The sequence below is a fragment of the Gossypium arboreum genome, chromosome 1, assembly GCF_025698485.1.
Source record: "Gossypium arboreum isolate Shixiya-1 chromosome 1, ASM2569848v2, whole genome shotgun sequence".
Classification (NCBI taxonomy): Eukaryota; Viridiplantae; Streptophyta; class Magnoliopsida; order Malvales; family Malvaceae; genus Gossypium; species Gossypium arboreum.
The window spans coordinates 30,762,987-30,781,562 of NC_069070.1; the positions used below are offsets into that span (position 1 = coordinate 30,762,987).

Genomic DNA, 18,576 nt, shown 5'->3' on the forward strand with positions numbered 1-18,576 from the left:
GCAGCCTTTCCGCTGTCAAAGGATAGTATAATTAGTCCTTTTTGGATACACATTTCGTCGTCGTATGTATAATTAAGTCGATTCTTGAAATGCACAGTGTTGTCCACTTTCACTTCTCCCTGGAGTTTTAAAAATCAAAGTCCCATCGACAAAAACTGCAGACCTGTTGTTTTGTTTTACTAATTAAATCTAACTATTTGCTGCAATAACGTGAAGACTTCCTTTTACTGAATTGTCATGTCCGCATCATATTTTCCTGGCCCACTGCCATGGAAACATTGCTTGTATGCTCTTTGAATTTGAATACAGAGGCTCAGATACAGATATGTATTCTATTTATTTTTTAAAATGTTATATTTTCAAAATTATCTTCAAACATACTTCACGGGAAAAATCATGGTAAAAATATAATAGAGATCCATGTATTAAAAGTCATACTGAAATTTGATCATTATATTAAAAAATGAATAAATTATTTTTTATACGTTAGATTAAAAAGTAAATTAATTTTTCTATTAAAAATTTAATCTATTTTTACTGTTAAAACTAGCTCATGTATTTCAGCATGAAATACACGTGACATATCACGTGTCATTGCCTGATTATTTTATTAACCGTGACAGTTTTTAGCAGTACAAAGTAATGAAAATATTAAAAGAAAGGACCAATTTTCTTTTACAGGAAAATTGGTCCCTGTATGCCAACATGAGATACACGTGGCATACCATATGTCACTGTCCAGTTATTCTGTCAGCCACACTAATTTTTAACAATACAAAATGATGAAATTTTTAAAAGAAATGTTCAATTTACTTTTTAACCTAACATACATATATTACTTTGCATAATTTTTACATAGAAAAGGCAAAACGTAATCTAACTCCTAATAGAGGAGATTGCATCGTACTTTTACCCAACAATATTAATCCAATGTGGGATTTATAAGCAAAACTATCTCACATTTATTATGTCTTAAATATTTCAAAAAAATTATATTCATTTTACTATTCATGTCTAAAATTTGTAGCTATTACTTCCAACAATGTTAATTCCAAAATTAAAATCAACATCATCCCTTAAAAATACAATATGTCTTACCATTACACTAGACCCTTCTTAATAAATTTTTCAATATTTATATTAATATTCTCCGTGTATGTCGTTACTTAATAAATTTAAAGCATGCTAAGCAATATATATATATTTCAAGTCTACCATTTAAACAAAATAGTTACTACAATTTAAGCATTGTTGCTATCTGCTTATTGCTAGATCATTCATATAACAGCTATGTATTGGTCAAAGATAAAAGAAAAAAAAAGAGCAATATTAAGATTAATATATAGAGATTAGAGACCACGAGCTGGCTAAATTTACATTTTTATCTCGACCATATTATGATTATCTCTTCACTTATTGATTTGGTCCTGTTCTTTTTTATCTGAGCCTCGGGTGCACTTTGACCTTAAGTGGGTTAGCCATTTCGCATGAGAGCCTAAGCATTTCAGAGAGATCAACGACAGGGTTCTCATCTGATTGCACCCACACGTACTGATGCAACAAAGAGGCCACCCAAAAGGTCACGGTTGCCAGACCCAGAGTCTTTCCAGGGCAAGCCCTACGGCCTGAGCCGAATGGCGCCAGCCTGAGGTCAGACCCCAACACTGACACTACTTCCACGTCACCACTGTCCTTGGACACGAATCTCTCAGGCATGAACTTGAGTGGGTCCACCCAAACATCTGGGTCCCTTGTTATGGCCCACATATTAACCATGGCAGTGGTCCCAGCTGGCACGTGATGTCCATCAATGGTTGTGTCAATGATTGACAAACGGGCCCATGATAGAAGTGGACCAGGTGGGTGCAACCTCAGAACTTCCTTCACCACAGCCTGTAGGTAAACCATTGATTGAACGTCTGGTTCCGTCAACGGCCCTGATTTTCCGACGATTTCATCAAGCTCACCCTGTACCTTTGATTGAACTTCAGGGTGGAGTACCATTCTTGCTAGTATCCACTCCATTAAAACAGCCACCGTGTCGGTGCCTCTAAATATAATCTCCTGCGTAATGAAAGCAATGATTAGGACAATTAGAAAGGTATTAAATTATAAGCACAGCGAATAATATGTGTACGTTTGGCTGAAAAGCTTAACACAATGTGTGTATATATTAGAGGAATCTAATCAACAAAATGATCCCCAATCATCAACTCATTTTGATATTTTTTCTATAATAATTATTCCTCCTTTTGTGTTGTTGGTTTTTAGAAAATAACATGCAAGAGAAAAAAATGCAAATAAAAAATTAAATTATGTTAAGATAATTTTTAAGGTTATATAAATGAGGCTTCATTTTCTCTTGCATGATGTTTACAAAAGAGTAAATAATTAAAGTTTTAAATTAAGATGCTTGCTTACGAATATAAAATATTATTAATGGCACTCTACCAATAAAAAAAACTAAATACTATAATTTTATTACATAATAATAAATTTACTTTAATGAAAAATAAATGATTAGTTTTTAAAAAAATTATAAAAGTCAACATAATTATGTGAAGTTTTAATTTAAAAGTTGGAAGATATAAGGATTAAATTTATTTGGATGGGGATGACTAAAAAGTTGTTTTTAGATGGTGCTATAAGTTAAAAAATAAATTTAGTTAATTAATTTCCAAGAGGCAATAACTCCAAAGCCTTGTTGCTTACCCAAAGAACGGCAATCATATCGTTGTCGGAGAGCCTATCCGTTCCACTTAGAGAAAGTAAAACGTCCACGAAATCATGGTTTCTTTCCCCGCTTTTGAGCTTATGTTCTTCAATGATTCCTTTCACGAACTTGTTCACTTTGGGAACAAGTCTCGAGCATCGATGCCGGATTTTTTGAAGGTCCAAACCACCAAGCCATGGGAGATGATCAGACCAATTGAGCTTCCCTAGTAACTCGTAACCTTCTTCAACGAGCCGGCTCAGTTCTTCGGTTTCACAATTTGACGAACTCAGTTGATAATTACACCCAAACACCGAGCGCATCATGTTGTTAAGGGACGCTTTCTTTAGTATATCACGTACAGTGAACTCCCCACCGCGACTTGCTATCATAGACACCATTTGGGAGGCAATATCAAGCCTCTGTGAGGCGGTGGAGATAATTTGTTTAGGCGAAAAAAGATGCGTCGCTGCAATTCTTCTTAGGGTTCGCCAGTAAACACCGTAAGGAGCGAAACCGATGGCTCTGTTGAACATTAGACTGTATGCTGATTGTTTCATTGGACGGTCAGCAAAAACAGAACTGTTGAGTATCTCTTTGGCCACATCAGGGTTGCATGTAATGATAACCCGTGTATCACCCAAGCTAAAGGCCATGAGTCGCTTGGCACTAAAACATATGGCTGCAGAACAAAGCTTGCGGTAAGCCAGGTTTACCATGAGGTCCATGCTTCCGAGAACCGGGAACCCTCGTGGCCCTGGAATAATGGTTTTTGTGGTTCTTTTTTGGCGCAGCCTATAGTACTTACCCCAAGCAGGGCCTCCAGGGTAGAACCAGAACCAGAGGGCCATGGCCAACCAAGCCATGCAAAGGGAAAGAAGAAGCAAAATGGTGTTTGAGGAAGAGAAAGTTTTGCATTTGGAGGCAAGAAACAAAACCCAGAAACAATCAGTTTTGGTTTCCATGAAGGAGGAAACTGGGGCGGGGGAGGTAATGTTTGTTTGTATAGAATATGAAGAATCAAGGTTTCCGTTTTTGGAGTTAAACTAAGAAATGGGAGGTCTGTTTATATAGAGGTTTTTGCGGAGTAATAAAATAACTCAGCTAATGTGTTAGGTTCATTACTAGAAATATTGTAATAATATTGAATTTTGAATTTTAGGTAGAGAATTTAGGTTCAAGTTTTAAAATTTTGTAATAATATTGTAATAATATTGTTGAGAGAAGTATTTATTAAAGGTATTCATGAGTCATGTTAGGATGGATTTAAGCTTGATTTTATTATATTTTATATTTATTTAAGTTTTACTCGACTTAAAATATAAATTTAAAATTTTGTCTGATTCTTTCTATATTTATAAATAGTTAACTTAAATTTATTTTAGTACTTGTTATTTTTATTTTTTTACAAATATTTGTGTACTTTTTAATTTAATATATCATCTTTTACTAAAGTTTTATATATAGACGTCTTATCACTTTTTAATCTTTATATTATTATAGTATATATTATCATAGATTTAAATTAAATTAAAATAATTTGTATTAGACTCAAATATTGAATGTTTAAATCTGAACTAAGTCTAATTTTTATTTAAATTTATTTTTGGGCCTAATAATTTTAACTAAATCCCCAAAAATTTAACTAACTCTTGAGTTTTAACAAATAACCTCAATCTACAATCATGTCTAGCAGCCACTATCCAAAAATTAAAATTTTATAATTAAGAAAAAAAAGTTATTAACTTCACAAAGAAAGAGCCGTAAAGATGTGGATATTTTCTGAACCAAGATTTCATAAATATAAAAAGTAAATTTAAGAAAGCTGTTCCTTTGTTTAAAAATCTAATCATAATCTAACGTGATTATGAGAAAATAAATATAACTCTATAATGGACATGAATAAAAACAAAGGGAAAAGTTAAGGATTGAAACATGAATGTCCGCCGCCACTAGCATAAATAACGGAAAACAGAGATTCGAGGAACCCATGCCCCACTCGCAATTCAGCTGGCGTTTAGAACAACCTAGGCCAAGCTGAGTCCATATCATAGACACCTAGCAAAGTTGCCATCCTTTCCGATCAATAGTATATTCCAGCCCCTTAAAAATAAATGAATTAATGTTTTCATATTAAATTAAAAAATAAATTAATTTTTTTATTTAAAATTTTCATCTATTTTTATTATTTAAAATTAACCTTCTTAATAAAATAACTAGACAATTACATGAGATATGTCATGTTTACCTCATGTTAATATACAGTGATCGATTTTTAATAATAAAAATAAATAAAATTTAAAATATAAATTGACTCTTTTATAAGTAACTCAAATATACTTTTACCTAATAAAAAGTTTAAAGGGTTTTTCAATTTGCAAATGAACGGGGAAGTTAATGGACATGTACATGAAAGTGAGAGTGACCCAGCCTGAAAGCAAAAAAAAATTATGAAGCACGCATAAAGATCTGTCAAGTTGATGATGGCGGAAAAATCTTAAACAGCAGCCGAGTAAATTATTATTATTATGAACAACACATGTCTGGTGACGATGCTATCGTACGTGTGTCTTCTCAAATGAACCCACGAGATCTTTGGCATGGGATTTGGGCACTAACCCGGTTTCGCCTCTACCTCAACTCCACGTCGACCACCTTGCTCCGATTACACCACGTGTTCCATGCACTCTCTCACTTCACTCCAATGCGCAATGCCCCCATCCATTTCTACATCACTCCACGCGTCTATTTAAGGTGGCTGTCATAAAAAGAAAGGGTGTATTTCTATTATATAAATAGCCTTTTCCCCTATTGTTTGGTCTCAATCATGGGCCCTTAACATCAAGGGACATTCTTGTCATTTGGTGTTTTTATTATTAATATTTTTGTTCAATGACATTGTTGTCATTTTCAATCCCATAGGACAGTGTTGGTACCAGGTGGTCAAAATTAATGCTGATTATTGGGAGTCTTAGATGTTTTAAAGCAAATCAAATCTTGTGTTAGATTTGTTTCAGGTTAAGGTTTAATTATTTAATTTGGTGATATCCTATCTATCATGTTATCTCGCTCTAATTTTCTATTAAAAAAAAAAAAGTTTGTGGTTTGAAACCCAATCCAATTTTGTCATTTGGACGTTATATCCATGGAGTCTATTTTATTCTAATTTTATAAGCTTTATGACTTTTTTTAAATGAAAATTTTGGTTGTCATATTTCTTATATTTCCAAATCGAAACTCTTATTTTTTTTTCTTAGGTTTCTGAAGTTTTCATTAACTTAAAATTGTTCTATATTTCTGTTTCTCTAATTTCCATACTCTGCTTTTCGGGTTAATTTATTTGGCAAAGAAAGCTCTATTTCCCTTTTACATGCAAAATCATATATAGGTTTACATGAGAAATGAAATGTTACAAATGAGAAAGTTCCGTTATCTGCAACAATGACGTTCATGGACAAGGTATGCCAATGGTGAGAAAGGAGTAGATAAGTTTATTGACATTTTGGTAGCTATTTATAGAGGTTACATAGCTCATGAAACCACAAAGATAATACCAAAAAGAAAAAAAATTGAAATAAAATGAAGGAAATTCAAAAGAATAACAAGAAGAAATCAAAACAAAATAATTGTTGTTATGGACTAAGTCAATGGTTGTCATTACGCTCCCCCAAGTTTGCGTCGATGTCAACCACGCCTAACTTGGAAAATGGTGATTGAAGGAAGCTCGAGGCAACGGTTTTGTTCGAAGATCCGCAACTTGATCAGTTGCATGCAAATGTTTAACTTCAAGTGTTTTATTCTGAACTTGTTCACCAACAAAGTGAAAGTCAATGACCACGTGTTTCATGCGGTTGTGGAACACTAGAGTGGCACAAATGTAAGATGTGCTTAAATTGTCACAGAGAACTTGAGGAACTGCTGTAAGTGGAACACGAAGTTCATGAAGTAGGTGGGTAAGCCGGTTGGTCTCCCACACAGTTGGGGCAACAACTCCATATTCAGCCTCTGTTGATGAGCAAGAAACCGAGCATTGCTTCTTCGAAGACCATGAAAGAGGAGAGTTGACAAAATAGATTATATATTTGGTTGTTGAAGTATGCGACCATTAGGATCACCAACCCAATCAGAGTCAGAATATGCAAATAGGCGTAGATCGGGTGCTTTGGCAATTTGAAGACAATAAGAAGAGGTAGCATAGAGATAACGAAGAAGTCGTTTGAGAGCAATCCGATAGGACATAAACGGTTGATGTATAGCTTGTGATAACTTGCTTATAACATAGGCAATATCAGGGCGGGTAATGAAATTTACCAATGATCCGCCGATAGAGAGAATTGTCAACAAGTGAGTCATTGGGAGATGGATCGATAACAACGGTAGAAGTCATAGGCATAGAAACTCCTTTACAGTTGTGCATGTCAACCTCTTGTTATAAATCATTTGTGTATTTGTGTTGAGAAAGCAAGAAACCATCAGTAGAACAGAACACCCTCAATACCAAGAAAATGGTGAAGCGAACCTAAATCTTTAGTGAAAATTGATTAGAGAGAGCCTCAATTATATGCTCAACACCTTGAAGTTGATTGCCAATTACTAGAATATCATCAACATAGAGTACAATATATTTAATTCAACAAGCGATAGGGTTCGGGTCACACAAATCCCCTTATTTTGTTACTATATTTATTTCTTTAACAAGTGATGAGATTCAAGTCACACAATCTCTAACTATGTCCCTAACCAAAATTGTAACCCAATTAACTAAAGTTCAAATCCAATTAATTTTGATTTCATCGTAAAAAATTAACAATATAAATATATTCAATTCAAAGTTAGAAATCATCTAAATCATAAACACAACATGATTTGAATCTAAATGTCAAATTTAAATGAAAAAGCTCAGAAATAACTTGATCCCAAAAATTTGATTGATAAATCTAAATAACTTGAATACAAAACAATTCTTCTAAAAAACACTTCAATTAAAAACTTTAAAAACCTAAACCCAAAAGAATTCCAGCCACACATCACAAACCAAAACTATCCCACCCAAATTACTTCAAATTGATGTAATTAAGTATTTGAAATATGAAGAGTTGAATGAAATCATGATGTCATTACAAGCTTTTATCTACATGTCTTGCACTCAAGAAGGACATGCCAAGACCAAAGCAAAGGTGGTTCCTCAACTTTCGCATTTTGGCTTAATAGTGCGCCTATATCACGCCCTCTAGCCTTTAGAACCCTAATTAAACAAGAAACAAGCTGCGCCATCTTCCAATGATTTCTTACCTTCAAAAATATCTCTTTCTATCAGCCACATTGCAGCAATCAAAACCTTAGAACTCGGACATATGCAAATAATATATATAATCCTGGCCTTCAAAGTTGCACAACTTTATATGAATTATAATATAGAAATAGAATATCAATATAAATCTCCAAAAGAAGGGTTTTCAGTTTTCATAGGTAACTTATGGAAAGTATGAGGAGGTTATTTTTTTTTTTCAAGTGGAGAATATTAAAAACCAAAGTGCTTCATTCAAAATAGTCTTCAATAGCATATGCCAGCATAACCCAAATAAACCTTAATTTTATCTAATAATTGCCACAATCTCGATTGTTTTTCTTTTTTTTTTAGCATTTATAAATGGGAGAGTGACATAAAAGAATCGAATATATATATATATATATATATATATATATATATAATATTGCTAAATGGTTATTGATTTTTGTTTTTAGGCTTTGATGAACATCTTTCACAAAATTTGTCTGATTTGTTGTTTCATGGGTTGATTTAAGAATTTTCTTTTTTATATTTTTCATGTTTATTTTATAATTCATGTTTAGAGTTTATGGTTTATTTTTTTAATAATGTTTTCTTCAAATTCAAACATGCGTGATATATGCACGTACGAATAGGATGAAATTTATTAAATTTCATTCACTGAATCTGTCAAATTTCAAGTTTGAAAAATCAACCGACTTGTAACGGCTTTTTAAATGAGATTCAGGCATTTTCTGGGTTGAGATGTCTGCATGGCATTCAAAATCTATTTCTTAACTACACAATGCACTTTGAATTACTCAATTTCGAGTTTGGGAGCTCAAGTTATGACCATTTTATTATTTATTTATTTCGAATTTTAGATATTCTTTAAGTATTTTAAGTTGTCAAGGAGTTTTATGTTTCTTAGTCAAACAAGCAAAATTTACTTTAAAACTATTTCTTGTTTAGATTAATTAGAGTTCCATTATACTTTAGAGTTTCATTTGAATGTAATTAAGCTAGCTTATATAAAGGTCTTTTCATTGTTCATTAGAGATACAATGGTTTTCATGAATAAAGTTTTCAACTATGGGAGTTAATTTCTTTGTGTAAGATTTGTTTATTGTGATTTTTAGAAGTAGTTTTCTTCTCGATTTTCTATAAGAAGTCTTGAGAATTCATTCTTCATCCTTCAATTTGCTAAGGATTATTTCTTGGAAGGTTGATTAGAGCCATTAATTGAGTTTGTTGATATTTATATTAAATGGTTTAATTGGACACTTATTCATCTATCCATCATATCCATTGGTTTACTAGTTCCATCTTCCACATTGTTTTTTTTTCTAATTTCTATTTATTTATTACTTTTATTTATTCTTTGTTTTCAATTTTTTACTGTTTTATTTTTTTATTTCTAAATTTTTTATTTCTTCTTTACAAGTTATATTTGAATCCTTATTTCCCAGTGAATATACAATCTTTCTTCCACTCTATTCTCTATCAATGCATTTTTTTGGTGAATGAAATAAGAAACTTTACTATACACTACAAAGACTCAAAGGGAGGAGCGCAAATATTTGTAAACCTTCCCCACTATTGAGCGACAATTTGGCAATGCGATCAGCTTCCTTATTTTCTTCCCTAGGGATATATTAAAGAGACCAACTGTAATAGCTCGTTTCAGTGAAACTGGAATAGTGATTTTGAAACCACAAATTCGGCGAGTAAATTATTATTTTATTATTATTTTAATGTCTATGGAATTTTAGTAAGGTCGTATTAAAATTTCATTAAGAAATTTTGATGTTTGCTTGATTAATTAAGTAAAAAGGACTAAATCGTAAGAAGTGTAAAAGCTAAGTTCTATTAGTTAAAAGGGTCAAATGGCTATGAAACTTTAAAGTGAATGGAATTAAATGGTAATTGTACCATTCTAAAGTCAGTGGACATATATGGACATAGTTTAAGTGATTTTTAAAGTTAAAAACTAAGGTTAAAATAGTAATTTGATCAATTAACTTAAACTAAAAATAAGTAAAAAAAAAAATGGTATCATCTTCTACATTATTTTTCTCTACTGAAATAAAGGAAAGAGGAAGCCATTTTTATGCTTTGAATATTCGGTCAAGTTAGCTTATTACATGTAAGTGATTTCGAGCCCTTTTTTAATGATTTTTATGTTTTAAGGTTGTTTTAGCTTAATCTAGCTACCCCGAGGGTTAATTTGTAAAATTGTTAAAGGTTGAGGGTTATGCCAACAATGTTCTTAAATGGTTTTTGATGTTAAATGCTATATTATGAATCTTTGTTGATAAATAAAAAAGTTTTACAAAGAGATTTTTTATTAATTTTGAAAATTAGGGACTAAATTGTTAAAGTTATGAATTCTATGGTTTTAACGTGAAATGATGATAAACATGGGTTGTTTCAAGGTCCCTTGCATATTTGGTTAACATAGATTGAGATTAAAATGATTAGATTTTAAGTTATAAGCTTAAGGACTAAATTGTAAAAAAGTTAAAATGTTAGAGGTAAAATGTGGATTGAATTGAATGTTTAAGGTTAATTGAAGTACTTAATTAAATATAATTATCTATTTAGATCAAGATAAACCATGTAAGAGCCTAGATTGACGAAAAGCAAAAGCTACGGATTAGCCCGATTTACCTTCATGTCCCTAGTTGTTGAGGTAAGTTCGTATAAATGATTATCGTATTGATGTTATTTCAAATCATATGTTATTATGTTATTTATAATGTAAATTGATCAACGTATGAAAAAATCAGTGCTATGACTATTATCGAGCCCCGGTTGAACCTTAAGAATTCGTAGGATACAAATGACATATCATTAGGGATTTCATGTTTCAGGTGTTGGTCTTGAATGTTTTACCGATGGCGAGGTCTTGCATTTGTTGCGGATACTACACAGATCGTGTGAGCAACATCGTGTAGCTTACATTTTGACCCACAACTCATGTGAGCATGCCAATTTCATAGCTTGTGTGAGCAATGATGTAAAGGAAAGGTTACGGTTATGTAAAGACACTTTGTGTGAGTTTTCCCGAGTATCTGATGAAATTTTAGATGGTTCAACGGGTAAGGAAAGGAATTGAAATGATAAGTTTTCAAATGGAATTATGCATAAGCTTATGAAAAAGATGCATGAATCAAATGATGTATTTTATATGGAAAATGGCTTATCATATGGTGAGTTCAAATGAGTTTATGTACAAATGTGCTAACTTGTGAATTGATGGTGATGTATAGGCTTATAACAAGCTTATGGTTTGGAATTTAATGTACTTATGCTTTAAATTATGCAAATTGAAATGGTAAGTTATGTTTTGATCTATACAAAGTTATTAAGCATTAATTACTTACATAGTTTCTTTCCTATGTTTTATAGATTATTGGAAGCTTGATTGGTTTGGAAGCTCATCAGAGATTTATCACACTATCTAGCATAAATATCGGTAGTTTTTGAATGTTTTGGCCAAGGTTATAATGGAATGTATAGGTTGAATTGTAATGTCATTTTGTTGAATGTTTAGTTGGTGAATTGGCTTATATAAGTTATGGATGCTATATTGGTTTGGCACCTTTTGGATGCTTTATCAAATTGTGTCAACTTGGTTATGCTACTATGCATATTTGAATGGTTCTTATGGTATGTTTGAAATGATGTGTTAATGGTAAAATTTGTGGCATGTTTTAGGTAAATGTTGAACTAGAATTTGATGATTGAAGTATGGCATAATTGACATGTTTAGATAGGTAATATTTAGTTGTTGATTGAGGTGCCTTTGAATGGCATATTAGTTAGTTGTGTTAAAACATTGAAATGGTACTTTGATATGTGTTTAAGTGATGTTTAGTGTAACAACCAGATTTAGGGCCTAGTCGAAATAGTGGTCTCGAGACCACAAATTCGAAGATAGAAAAATTATTTTTATGAGGTTATAGCACGATTATATTAGTGCATGAAAAATTTGGTGAGTTAATTTTAATATTTTCAAGCCCGATTGCGAAAAAGGACTAAATCGCAAAAAGGGAAAAAGTTACATTTTAGTACCCAAATGTGTTAAATAGCTAGAAAATCAAAATCTAGGGATTTTAAAGGGAAATTACACCCTTTTTAATAGTGTTGGCTTGCCATGTGATGGATTTTAAACCAATAGTCAAAGTATTAGGTAGATGATGTTATGATTTGGTGATAAAATAATGCCTAAAAGCCTAGCTATCATTTTCTTCTTCTCCATCTTCTTTCTTCACCGAAATTATCATCAAATATTAAGGTTTGAAAGCTCAAAAATCTACAGCAACTTAAAGCACTCATAAGTAAGTGATTTTAATTAGTTTTCTTCAAGATTTTTACACTTTTGAGGCCCTTGAAGCATGAGCTTTCAAATGAGGGTGATATCTTACAAAATGGTCAAGAGTTTAGAATTTTTCCATGGATGTATTTGTGGTATATGCTGAGTTTTTATGGAGGAATACGAGTCCTAGTTGTGTTATAAACAACTTTTATGAAGGGTGTTAGCATGAAAACACCTAAAGGGACTATTTTGCATAAGTTGCAAATTAAGTAATAAGTGTGTGAAATAGTGAGAATTTGGGGTTTCTCTAGTAGTAAAAATATTTTATCTAGGCTTGAAATACGAAGAATTTTGATAAAAATCAAAATTTGAGCATGGGGGTAAAATGGTAATTTTGCTAAAGTCTAGGGGCAAAATGGTCATTTTACTAAAGATGTAAATTTTAGATAGCCTAATGTGTTTAATTACTGAATGAGTGCATTTTGTTATTATAGATCAAGATTTGCGAAAATCCAGCCTAGACGGGGGCAAAGCCAAGCAATCCGATTAAGTCGACTAGTCAAGTACTTTTTGTAAACCCAGGTAAGTTGTATGTAAATAATACAACTATATTATTAATGCATGTGTCTGATTGTTATTGATTTGATATAGCATAAATTTCTAGAATTGGAACTAAGTATACGAATTTATGATTGAGAAAGTCGAAAGATCCAGTAAGAACCCTAGGAAAGAAACCGGATATTCATGCCATGACATGGGGTTATGTGAGAGCCAGTATAAGACCATGTCTGGGACATGGCATTGGTATTGAGACGAGGGCTAGTGTAAGATGTTTTTGGGACATGCATCAGCCGCATCATGATAGCCCGTGTAAGACCACGTCTGGGACACAGCATCGGCGTAGAGGTGAATGCCAGTGTAAGACATGTCTGGGACATGAATCGGCCTCGATAGTGTTAGCCAGTGTAAGACGTGTCTGGGACATGCATCGGCTAAGTTTCGTGCTAGTGTAAGACATGTCTGGGACATTCATCAGCACGTATACACGAGAGCTAGAGTAAGACTATGTCTAGGACATGGCATCGGCCTCGATGGAGATAGCCAGCGTAAGACCATGTCTGGGACATGACAGTGGCAACTTAACCCATGTTTGACGCTTATAGAATATCCGGTAGTATTCCAAAAGGTTCAGCTTTAAGAGTTAAGAAAGATATTTAATAAGGAAAGTATGATAATGTTGTAAGTGTCATAGGTACTTATTTGGTAGGCATGAGTAATGAGCTCGATTAGAAAATTTGATTTGAGTTGATGGTAATGAGTAAGTCCAGTTTATACTTACCTTTGAGCTATGACCATAATTAATAAACGATGAAGTTGTTGTTGTATATATATTTATATGTAACTTACTAAGATTTATGCTTACTCTCTTTCCTCCCCTTTTTTTTTTTTCAATACTGCCATTTTGCTCGAGGATCCCCTGGAGTTAGAGATATCGGTCACACTATCAGCCGTAATACTCAGTATAGTTGGATTTATATTTTTGATTATGGCATGTATAGGGCTAGACTAGGGAGTTGTATTATTGAGAATTGTTTACGTATATTGGCTTAAGATAAAAGCCCTTCATTTTGTATTAATCTTAGATAATGGCTATTATTCATTTTGGAAAATGTATATGATGGTCCTTCTATGGATGAATTGATGTCTTTTGGGATGGAATTAGCATATTGAAATTATCTTGTGTAGGTTGGGCGAATTGGGTAACAAAATGGCTTGGAAGATAGCCCAATTTGTCCATACGGGTAAGACGCACGGGCGTTTGTTTAGACCGTGTGTGACACACGGCTCACCCCCATGGGTGTGTGTTATGGCTGTGTGTCCCCTTGCACTTAAAATTTTAAATCAGTATTGTCCATGGTTAGGCCACACGGGCGTGTGCCATAGCCATGTCTATAAGTCAGTATTGCCCACGAGTAGGCCACACGGGCGTGTGTCATGGCCGTGCCCAAAGTCAGTGTCGCACAAGGGCTGAGGATGTGGGCGTGTCCTGAGTCACACGGGCATGTGGAACCCTAAAGCATGAATTTCACCAAGTTTTTCTTAAATTCTCTGTTAAGTCTAAATCATCTCAAATGTATGTTTTGGGCCTCATAAGCCCATTCAAGGAACTAATTGCTTATGAAAGTAAAAGTTTTAAAATTTATCAAAATTTTACCGCCCGATTTTGTACAGTTGGTTGAGTTAAGTCAGGTAACACATCGAACCATGTCCCGGCATCAGATATGGGTAAGGGGTGTTACATTTAGGTTCCTTTAATGTGTGCATGAATGATTTGAGAAGTTAAGCATAATATGGTATTGAGATGGTCTGATTCTAGGTGAATTTTAGGTCAACGCGGCTTGAGACACGAACGTGTGACTCAGCCATACGTGGCACATGGCCTAGCAACATGAGCGTGTGTCATCTGAGAGTTCCTTTGTATTCAAGTTAGTGAGTTACAAGGCCTGGCACACGGGTGTATGGGGAAACTTAAAGAGTTACACAGCCTGGAACACAAGCGTGTGACATGGCCATGTAACCCTACTTAGAGAGTTACATTGGTAAGAACACAGGTTGGGACACGGCCGTGTGACCCTAGTTCGAAGGTTACATAGCCTTAGACACGGGCATGTGTCTCAGCCGTGTGAGGCACACAACCTTGTGACCCTTGTTTCCAAAATTTTATGACTTTTTTCCTAGACTTTTTAAATGATTTCAAATTGGTCCTGAATCATTTCTAAGATATTTTTAGGGCCTCGAGGGCTTGATTTAGGGATAGTATGTATGTATATGTTTGATTTATGATTTGTTTATATCATTGAATGAAGTTAAGTTTAAATGTTTTTGATTGTATGGTAATGCTCTGTAACCTTAATCCGGTGATGGATAATGGTTAGGAGTGTTACACCAACTCTTCATCTGCTGCAGAAGCTGAGCTATGTGTCTAATTATTGTAGAGTTTGAATTCTTTAACAAGGACTCCTTGATATCCCCAATAATTTTCATGTTTTCTGTTTGCACTAATACTTTGTCATGAATTCTTCCTTGTATCAACATCACACCATTGAGAATTCCCCAAAGCTCAGCTTCGAAAACTGAACAATTTCCCAACCCACGATTAAAATCAAAGATCCAATTTCCATTATGGTCCATCCTTACACCTCCGATGACAACACATCCTATGTTAAACTTAACAGCTCCATCTGATCTTAATCTAATCCACCTTTCTACTTCTATTGTTTCCACCATTGAGCCCTACCTCCCAAAATCCCCAGTGTGAGTAGTAAGGTATTGTTTTTCCCAACTATATGCATTTTTCATAATTTTCTCAATACTCCATGGCAAACCCTGAAAACTAGATTCCTATTCTTCCAAATACGCCAAGCAACAATACCAAAAAAGCACGACTAATTGACATTCCTCAAAATAAAATTATGACTTTTTTAAATTCGAAGCAATCCTATCTTGTAAATTACTTGAAAAGAAAAAGGTCTGCTTTTGTGGTGGAATGATTTAGGACCAAACATCTCTCGCTACATTACAATCTCTATTAGTGTGAATAACATCCTCCATGTCGTGTCCACATAATGAACATCTTGTATCACTATTAATTCTATGCCTTGATCGCTCCAACTGAGTAAGTAACATTGTTTGAGGACCTTCAAAATGAAAACTCGAACACTTTGAGGACCTTAAAACTTCTAAGGCAAATTCCAAACATCCTTCCTTGAATTCCACGAACCTTCCTTAATCCAGCGATAGGCATAGAGAAACAATCTGAAGAAGTGTCCACCTAAGAATTTTATCAGGACCCGCTATAGAGAACAGAGGTGGAATATTGGAAACACAAAAATTTACACTTTTTCATACCTTTTTAAACTTAAATTCATGCGAATTCGGTTAAATTCTTGTAAAAAAATAATTAATTTTTATAAAATAATTAAAGTGCACTTAAAATATGAACATGTTGAAATTTATTTAATTTTATAATTATTTTTGATGAATTTTGGTTATTTTCGACAGATTTGCACAAAAGGCGAAAAATGGCTCGACAAACACTACCAGAAGCACAAAAGACGAAAAATGGCTCGACAAACACTACCAGAAGCACAAAATCGAGAAGCAATTTGAAGTATCGAGGCGAATTAATTTCCAGCCTAAATAAATTATTATTAATTAATTATGCAAAATGTGGTCCAGTTGAATCGAACCGATTGAACTGAACTGGCCAAGGATTGGGCAGCCCAAAACCGTCCAAACGCTGACTCAAATCAGCTTATTAGCTGATTAATTAAACTTACAAAGAAACTCTTGAAGACTTGTCAATGTTGATTTCAAGCCCCTCCACAATTGGTGGCTTTATGGATTTGCCCCAAGCCATATTTAGCAAAGTTGAAGCCATCAACTTTGCCACATAGATGGCCGGCCAAGGGGTGGCTCTTTGGCTGCTATTTTTAGAAAATTTTAGCTGCCACATTCAGCTATAAAAACCCCCTTGGCTGATCATTCAAGACACACCTTAATTCATTCACATCTCTTCTCTCCTCTCTCACTTTCTCCTCTCATTTTCCCATCTTAAGTCTCTTGCTCTTGTGCCAATTTCTCCCCTTGGAAAAGGGTTCTTATTCAGCCATTTTGGAGTAGCAATTGAGTGTTCATAGAAGCCTTGATCGACGAGGACAAAAAAGAACGAAGAACGAAGCAACTTTATCAAAGCCTCGAAAAAACACCGGATTTGATTCTTATTCCCTATCCCTTTAATTTTTGTTGTTGTTATGATGAACATATCTATGAATATTTATGTTGTTGGAATGGTTAATTTAATCAGTTTAGCTTGAATTTAATTTGTGTTGGTTTGATTGCATTTCATCCGCTTAAATTTTTAAAATTGTGTTTATGTTGTTATAGGCCTCGGTAAAATGCTTGATTAAGTAAAATCATACCTTAGTTATTCTTGCATTACAATTGCGAGGTAGCTAATGAATTAATTATTTAAATGGATTGAAATTGTAACTAATGGACACAATACTTAATCAGTGCATGTTTATTCTTCTAAGGTAGCTGAAGGTTAAGTTAGCAATGTATCTGGCAATACACTTGCCTTGCATAACTTGCAAGATTATTGTGATTAAACTGTTTCAAGATAAGAATACCTTATTACCTCACAGGGTCTTTTATATGCTCTTTAGATTTTATTAATCATTTGAATTGACATAGGGATATGCAAGAGATTAGTTCAATTTAATGAGTATGTATGTGCCATAACATGTTTGCTTATTAAATTCTGTTTAATCATTTGAATTAACATAGGGATATGTTAAGAGATGAATGGATTTGTGTAGGTGAATATGTTCATAAGTTAGCAAATTATAGAGTTGCCGTGAATTTATTCATAACAGCATAAGCATGAGCTTAATTATTCTAAGTTAAAGAAATGTAATTAAATCAACAAAATTATGTCATCTTGGTTAAATCATATTTTGAAATTGTGTGTTTGAGATTTATTTCTTTAGCTACTTAGTTTAAAATCTTAGTTTTTAATCACCCTCTTCAACAAAATATTATTCTTCACCAAAGTGTTTTAAATTGCATTCATAAATAATCATTTTCACAGTCCCTGTGGGTACGATAACTTGACATTTACTTGTCACTTTATTACTTGTTACGATTGTGTACACTTGCACATTTTCGTCGTTCCAAGTTTTTGATGCCATTACTGGGGACTGTTTTAAAAAGTCATTATTTGTGAATTTGTTAGTTTTGCATTTTGGTTTATTTTTCTGTTTAATTTTTAATTTAATTAATTTTTCTGTGATTATTTTAGGTGTTTATGAGTATTGACTGAATATTGACCTACTCCCTGTAGTCCTTGAGATAGAAAGAACTTTCTGACAGCAGAGAAGACAAGCAAATCAGAGAAAGATCGAAGAAATGAATTTCGAAAATCCAATCCAAGGAAATGGAGCAAACCCTGCTCAAAATCCTATCCTTATTGCTGATGATAGGGATAGAGCTTTACGACAGTATGCCGTGCCAGTATTTAATGATCTTAATCTGGGTTTTAGGAGACCCAAAATTGAGGCACAATAGTTTGAGCTGAAGACAGTCATGTTCCAGATGCTTCAGACAGTGGGCCAATTTAGTGGAATGCCTACCGAAGATCTTCACCTACACTTAAGACTATTTGTGGAGGTGAGCGATTCTTTCAAGTTAGCCGGAATACCCGAAGATGCA

At 33.5% G+C, this 18,576-nt stretch overlaps 2 protein-coding genes across 2 annotated transcripts; both read right to left on the reverse strand.

Annotated features, from left to right (window-relative positions):
- Positions 1-1,195: 1,195 nt before the first annotated feature.
- LOC108470872 (cytochrome P450 78A9-like) lies at positions 1,196-3,860 on the reverse strand. The gene is made up of 2 exons (XM_017772370.1): positions 2,713-3,860; positions 1,196-2,064 (listed from the first exon to the last, which is right to left on the reverse strand). The coding sequence occupies exons 1-2, from the start codon at positions 3,676-3,678 to the stop codon at positions 1,438-1,440; spliced, it is 1,593 nt and encodes a 530-aa protein (XP_017627859.1). The 5' UTR covers positions 3,679-3,860; the 3' UTR covers positions 1,196-1,437.
- Positions 3,861-15,213: 11,353 nt separating this feature from the next.
- Positions 15,214-15,591, reverse strand: LOC108472027 (uncharacterized). Its single transcript, XM_017773554.1, has one exon. The coding sequence runs from the start codon at positions 15,589-15,591 to the stop codon at positions 15,214-15,216; it is 378 nt and encodes a 125-aa protein (XP_017629043.1).
- Positions 15,592-18,576: the final 2,985 nt, after the last annotated feature.